Below are 7410 nucleotides of genomic sequence, written 5' to 3'. Positions count from 1 at the left end.
CATCAACAATTTATTAAGTCAAATATGTATTTCGCATTTAGGGCCGGGTATTCAATTCTTGTTCTTAAATATTTATTTATTAAAGTGTCAAGAAATACCCCAGTTTGTATTACTATTTATTTAGTTTTATGTAGTAAAGATATTAAATGAAAGCACACCGAATTAAAGAATATTTATGTTAATTACATAGCCATACAACTATATTTGTTAATATTCTTTGATTTAATTTTCAAATATTGGTTTAAAATTACTGCAAATATTATATTTCCTTAGATAAGAATAAAGGTTTCATTTAATTTGGAAAAAGTTTCATTCTATTTGTAAAAGGTTTCATTTCAATTGGAAAAGGTTTCATTCTATTTGTAAAAGGTTTCATTTCAATTGGAAAAGGTTTCATTTAATTTAGAAAAGGTTTCATTTAATTTGGAAAAGGTTTCATTTAATTTGGAAAAGGGTTCATTTAATTTGTAAAAGGTTTCATTTAATGTGGATATGCTATATATCAACGGGCAACGGTTGTTGTTGTTGTTTTGTACACAGTAGTACCAATTTTCAAAACTTCCTATATACCCCAATCCTACACCTCCAGATTGATCCTAAATAAAAATGGCATGATTTCAACTCTATCGCTTCACCCACAATACCAAATTTAGTACGCATTGGAACAAATCTCAGTCTTATACCTCAACAGTGATCCTGACTTCAAATTGCATGATTCTAACTCTACTGGTTAACCTAAAATTCAAATTGTACCAAATTTTGGTACCACGTAGTACCCATAAATATTAATTTCTTAAACTGAATCCTGGTCCTAATCCTACACCCCTACAATGGTTCTGACTCCAAATTTCATTGTTTCCGCTCTATTGGTTCACCGAAATTCAAATTGTACCAATTATAGTACGATTTAGTACTTTTCTTACACATAAGTAAAAAATTTCGTAAACTACGTACATATTCTAAACTTACTCTCCGGAGGTAATTGTAATTTAAAATTTCAGCTCCATTTGTAATTTTACCAAATATAGTACCATATAGTACTTTTCGTATACATGAGTACACGATTTCAAAACCACCCCCATAAATCGACCCTACTTCTCAACCTTAATTCGTATTCCAAATTTCAAGTCTTTAGCTCAATCCATTCACATGAATTCAAATTGTACCAAATTTAGTACATTTTAGTACTTTTCGGATACTTCTAGTGCGAATGTCCAAAAACCCCATGATACATCTATTTTACACGCCATCAATGACCCTCAATCCAAATTTCAAAGTTCTAGTTGCCACATACAAATGGTATCACATTTAGTACTTTTTGTACCGTTCTAGTACGAATTTCAAAAAACCCAGCCTTATCTGTCACTTTTGGACGAAAAGTAGTGACCCTTACCTAAAATTTCAAGATTCTAGCTTCAGCCGTTTTGTCTGGGCGTTGATGAATCGTTAAATCAGTCAGTCAGTCAAACACTTTACTCTTGTATTAGAATAGATTAGTATAGATTGTTCCTATGTATATTTTATACCGATTTTATGCCGGACCGACCTATAATGACGTGTATAAAGTTTCGTTAAAATCGGTTTAGAGTTAGATATAGCTCCCATATTATATATATTTTTCGCTATGACCTTCCTAGCAGTCTGTTATGTCCAATTCTTCTCAGATGGCTATAGTTTTTCGTACTGAAATAATGAAAGGGATCCATTTCCCAAAATAAACAGAACCATTCATAACTTCATTACAATATTATATACATTATTATATTTAATCGTTTATATGACTGATACAGTCAACCTTTATATGTAGGTATGTACATTGGAATATGCTTAAAGCAAAATACGATTTGTGTATAACCAGAATGCAATGAATAAATTAACAACGAAAAATAACTTAAATTATCTTAACTAAGTTCACTTCTTTTCACCTTTCTGCAAACATCTAGCTGGAGCTTTTTCATAGGCACATTTAATGATATTAAAATAGGCATAATCTTTCAGTTCATCCGATTGATGTTCCTCCACACAATCGCGTATCATATCCAAATCACATTTATTCAAGTTGAACATCTCTTTCAGAGACCATGCAATACGTTTAATTTCGGGTCCCTTTTCGGGGCGATAGACATTCGCCTCCTTCAGATAACACAGCAAATACGATCGAACATCGGGAGTATTTTTAATTTCGAATTTCTTTATTTCAGCAATAGTATCAGGGCTTATGGAATAATCCTCCATACATTCGGTCTCAATAACTGGACCATCATTTGGATACCATTTGGGTCTTTTACCCAAATCCAGTATCTCAGCATACACATGGTGCATCGCAATCATAGCGACACAGAAAATTAAAAATGCACACTTTGTCATTGTGCGGAATTTTGTGGTTTGGAAGTTAACACTTTATTGGAATACAAATATAGACTAACAGGCAACGGGCTGTGGTCATGGTGTTTTAAGCCATTCATTCACTCACATGTCTGTGGCGATTGTTTATTTCTGAAACAAGAAGTGAAGAAAAAAAACACCAACGACGACATAGAAATAAAACTTGAAATACAACTAATATGTGGTTTTGTTTGGATCAGGCAGAGGTTCCCAAACTTTCATTCTCTCATTATCAAAAAACGTAAAATTACACTATGCAACAAAATTTGGAATATTTAGAGAATATTTTTATTGAGGCCTATCACAGGCGTGGATTTTTTAAAAAATATTTTATTGAGGCCTATCAAAAGCGTGGATTTTTTAAAGAATCTTTTTTGAGGCCTATCCCAGGCGTGGATTTTTTAAAGATTATTTTTTGAGGCCTATCACAGTCGTGGATTTTTTAAAGATTATTTTTTGAGGCCTATCACAGGCGTGGATTTTTTAAAGAATATTTTTAAAGAATATTTTTATTGAGGTCTATCACAGGTGTGGATTTTTTAAAGATTTTTTTTTGAGGCCTATCACAGGCGTGGATTTTTTAAAGATTATTTTTTGAGGCCTATCACAGGCGTGGATTTTTTAAAGATTATTTTTTGAGGCCTATCACAGGCGTGGATTTTTTAAAGATTATTTTTTGAGGCCTATCACAGGCGTGGATTTTTTAAAGATTATTTTTTGAGGCCTATCACAGGCGTGGATTTTTTAAAGATTATTTTTTTAGGCCTATCACAGGCGTGGATTTTTTAAAGATTATTTTTTGAGGCCTATCACAGGCGTGGATTTTTTAAAGATTATTTTTTGAGTACTATCACAGGCGTGGATTTTTTAAAGATTATTTTTGAGGCCTATCACATGCTTGGATTTTTTAAATATTATTTTTTGAGGCCTATCACAGGCGTGGATTTTTTAAAGATTATTTTTTGAGGCCTATCACAGGCGTGAATTTTTTAAAGATTATTTTATATTACAAATATACCAAGCCTCTGTTTCAAAGAAGTCAATCAATGTTTCAGGAAAAAACAATATTTTTCATTTACTTTTTTATTATTCATCTTCAAACATGTTCGCATTCTTCATGAGCATTTTCCAAAATACATTTCATTATATTAAAATAAATCACATCTTCCGAATATGAATCTTCATAATTATTATCAATACAATCCTGAATCAATTCCAGAGGACATTTATATTTAAATGTCTGTTCGATGTCATAAGCAATACGTTCACCAATGAATCCCATTTCCGGACTATACAAATTCTTACTCATTCCCATACAGATCAAATAGGAACGTAACATTGGATTATTTTTCAATTTCCAGCGACCATTTTCCTGGACCATCATTCTCTTCTCAACAGGGTACTGTTCACGACATTTCGCTTCAATTTCATCCGAATTTTTTGGATACCATGGTAAGTCTTGTACAAAAATCTAGAAAATAAATTTGCGATTATGATATTTGGAAAAAAGGGAATTAGTATGATGGAGCTTACCGCTGTTACACAAAGTAAGGCAATGCTGAGAATCTTAAGCATGATTTCGTAAACATTAAATGTGGAACTTATCACTTTGAAATATAGACTAGGTGTTGTTGAGGTATAATTTCAAATCCATAGCTATGCTTTTTGTTATCAGCCTAGGTATGAACATTCTACCACAATCGACAAAACAGATGATAAAGACTCAAGAATAAAAAATAACATATAGAGGCTACCTGATTTATTGTCGGTACAAATTTCTCGAAAGATGAGCAATCAAAACAAATTATTTTTAAAAATATTTTATTTCTCAATTTTTTTTATTCATTCAATTTTCTTGCAATTTTCCTTAATGTTGGCGAAAATACATTTAAAGAAGCTGAAATACTTCTCCTCATGAGATTCAATACCACCATATTGTTGAGCACAATTACGAATAAAGTCCACATTACAATCCATATTTAGACCATATTTCAAACCAACTACAAAACGTTCTGGCATAAATCCAACTTCAGGGCTATAGATATTTTTACCAATGGCACTGCAGAGTAATACAGAACGGATCTCGGGTGTATCCTCTAGTTGCATGGCACGTATCTTGGCCACAGTTTCAGCACTCACATTATATTTTTTCATACACTCCGCTTCAATTTCATTGGGATTTTCGGGATACCAATCGGGACGTTCAGCCACAACCTACATTGGATACATTTCCTAAAATTTAAAACAAATCAGTCTTAATTTTTTTACTTACCAAGGAAATCAAACAAATTAAAGCAACAATTTTAAACATCTTGCGGAACGTTGTTGAAATCGATCACTGCCATGCAATGGAATATTTTATGGTGTTTTTATAGAAATGCTTATCAGGACGTATTAAAATTAAACTTGACATAAGTCAAATCGGTGATGGTGATGCAATTTCGTATAATATTATTTTTTGGCAATTTGCAATAAAACAAATATTTAGACAAAATATATATTAATTTATAATAATTTTTTTTTAATTTTCTAAAATGTCAATGGAAAGATTTTGCAAATTTTTATATATAGGAGAGACTTGGGCAGATTCGGCACTTTTTGTTTAAACTTCTATATCTCAGTAATTATTCAACAGATATATAAATAAATTTTATTTTGTAAAACTGTAAAAAATTTTACAGTTTTACAAAAGAAGTTAAATTCCCCGAAATAACATTTGATGGGCGACTTTCGGCACACATGGGCATAGCCTGGTAATTATCATTGCTATCAGTCTTGTTGGAATTCAGATCGTCTAAAGGTTCTATTTTGTTTTAATACCCGACTTAATGTTTAACTATTAAAGCTATATTTTCTAACAGCGGACGTTGACGTCTCAAAATTGCTATTTCTATCGCATTTTCGTCAATAGAAGCAGTCTCCCATATCAATTAATAAGGCACATAAAGCGTTAGTTATCAGATGATATCAAATAGTGTTAATCGTAGGAATAACAAGTAAAAAACCTGTAAGGAAAGTGGGTCGGTGCCGACTATATGGTACCCTTCACAACTTTGGGTACATGCAATAGATGTTAATATCTACAATATCCTGTAGATAGAACAGACATAGAATCTTTGTGGGACCATTGAGATGGAATCGGGCGGAATTATTTTATTATACATACCGTTCTGAAATCAACGAAAAATTGCATGTCAAACGGGCAGACTTGGATTCTTTGGTGTACCGTTTGTATGAAATCGAATAAAATTATGTATGAAAGCTATACATAAACACATCGACCTAATTGAGCAACCGTTGCACACACCATTTGTTTTTTGCTATCACTCTATATTTAATTTAATACCCTCTGCCAAATTTCGTGGAAATCAAACAAACATAGCTCCTTCGGTGCACCATTTACATAAAATCGAACCAAAATGTATATAAGACCTATATCAAAATCTGAACCGATTTCAACAAACCTTATCACACATAATTTTTTTTAATTGCATTCGAGCTTTATCCAAATCTGAACCGATTTTTAACAAAACTTCGCAGACATCAGGCTGGACCTAATTCAGTACTCTGTCCAAATTTTGTCCAATCGGACATATATTGGGAGTTTGGTGTATTATTCGCAAAAAATCGGACGAAGCTATATATGGGAGCTATATCTAAATCTGAACCGATTTTAACAAAACTTCGCAGACTTCAATGTGGACCAAATTCAGTACTATGACCAAATTTTGCCCAAATCGGACAAATATTGGGAATTTGGTGCATCATTCACATAAAATCGGACGAAACTATATATGGTAGCTATATATAAATTTCAACCGAATTTCTCCAATTTCAATAGGGTTTGTCCTTGGGCCAAATAAGTGAACTGTGTCAAATTTCATCCAAATCGGATCATAAATACGACCTGTACTTTGTTCACAAAAATATATGGGCATACGTAAATCGAGTATGCATATTCTCAAAAGCAACCATGGGTCTATTTCGATTCCTTATGCCTGTTACAAACATATGTACAAAAGACATAATACCCTGTACCACAGTGTGTGAAGGGTATAATTATCAGTCGGTGTTGCCGACAGATATATACACCCACCCTATTAGGTTGGGGAAAAAGAAATCCATTTGGCCGGTGGTCGAAAATGTCGATAAAATGACAGAAATGATCGAAGTTGACCGGCATGTTAAAAGTCGATACATCGTCTAGCATATTCTCAAAAGCAACCATGGGTCTATTTCGATTCCTTATGCCTGTTACAAACATATGTACAAAGACATAATACCCTGTACCACAGTGTGTGAAGGGTATAATTATCAGTCGGTGTTGCCGACAGATATATACCCCCACCCTATTAGGTTGGGGAAATAGAAATCCATTAGGCCGGTGGTCGAAAATGGCAAAAATGATCGAAGTTGAACGGCATGTTAACAGCCGTTACATCGTCTAGGAGCTAGAAATCGTCAATAAAACTGTTTTAAACCATTTACACAAATCTGGATTCAAAAAAAGCTCGATGTTTGGGTGTCACACGATTTAACATAAACAAATAGGATGGATCGAATTTACATCTGCGAAGCCTTGGCCAAAACGGAATGAGATAAAACCATTTCTTAAACGGATGGTGACTGGAGATGAGAAATGGATCACATACGATAACCCTGTGTGAAAACGATCGTGGTCAATGAGCGGTGAAGCACCTAAAACGGTGGCCAAACCAGGACTAACGGCCAGGAAAGTTTTGCTATTTTTTTTTTTTTTTTGTGGGACTGGAAACTCTAACTTCTGTTCTCTACCAAACTGGTAGGCCTCACACATCTTAGTTGGGAAGTTTTAATGCATCCGTCATACAGTCCGAACTTGGCATATTTGGCCCAAATTAGGCATTCCGAAGCATGAAAAATAATGTCCTATAGTTCGTAATAGAAATAATTTTTTCTTTTCCTTCAACCTAATTTTAATCGATCATTAACAACAACGATTGGGGTCTTCTTTGGCCAGAACCGGTTCTACATGCAAAATTTCGT

General features: G+C 33.3%; 1 protein-coding gene across 1 annotated transcript; it reads right to left on the bottom strand.

Moving 5' to 3' along the window:
• Positions 1-1911: 1911 nt before the first annotated feature.
• On the bottom strand, positions 1912-2331 carry LOC133330560 (uncharacterized). The gene has a single exon (XM_061538997.1). It carries the CDS (start codon positions 2329-2331, stop codon positions 1912-1914), a length of 420 nt encoding a protein of 139 aa, XP_061394981.1.
• Between the last annotated feature and the right edge of the window lie 5079 nt (positions 2332-7410).

The sequence above is a fragment of the Musca vetustissima genome, unplaced genomic scaffold (assembly GCF_032173495.1).
Source record: "Musca vetustissima isolate MV318-11 ecotype Yass unplaced genomic scaffold, APGP_CSIRO_Mvet_v1 utg19417, whole genome shotgun sequence".
In the NCBI taxonomy this organism is placed as follows: Eukaryota; Metazoa; Arthropoda; class Insecta; order Diptera; family Muscidae; genus Musca; species Musca vetustissima.
This window is presented reverse-complemented; position numbering and strand designations above follow the sequence as displayed.

What these genes read in the sequence shown, in the direction of transcription:
- LOC133330560 (XM_061538997.1), bottom strand. Translation starts at nt 2,331, where the DNA reads ATGATTGCGATGCACCATGTGTATGCTGAGATACTGGATTTGGGTAAA.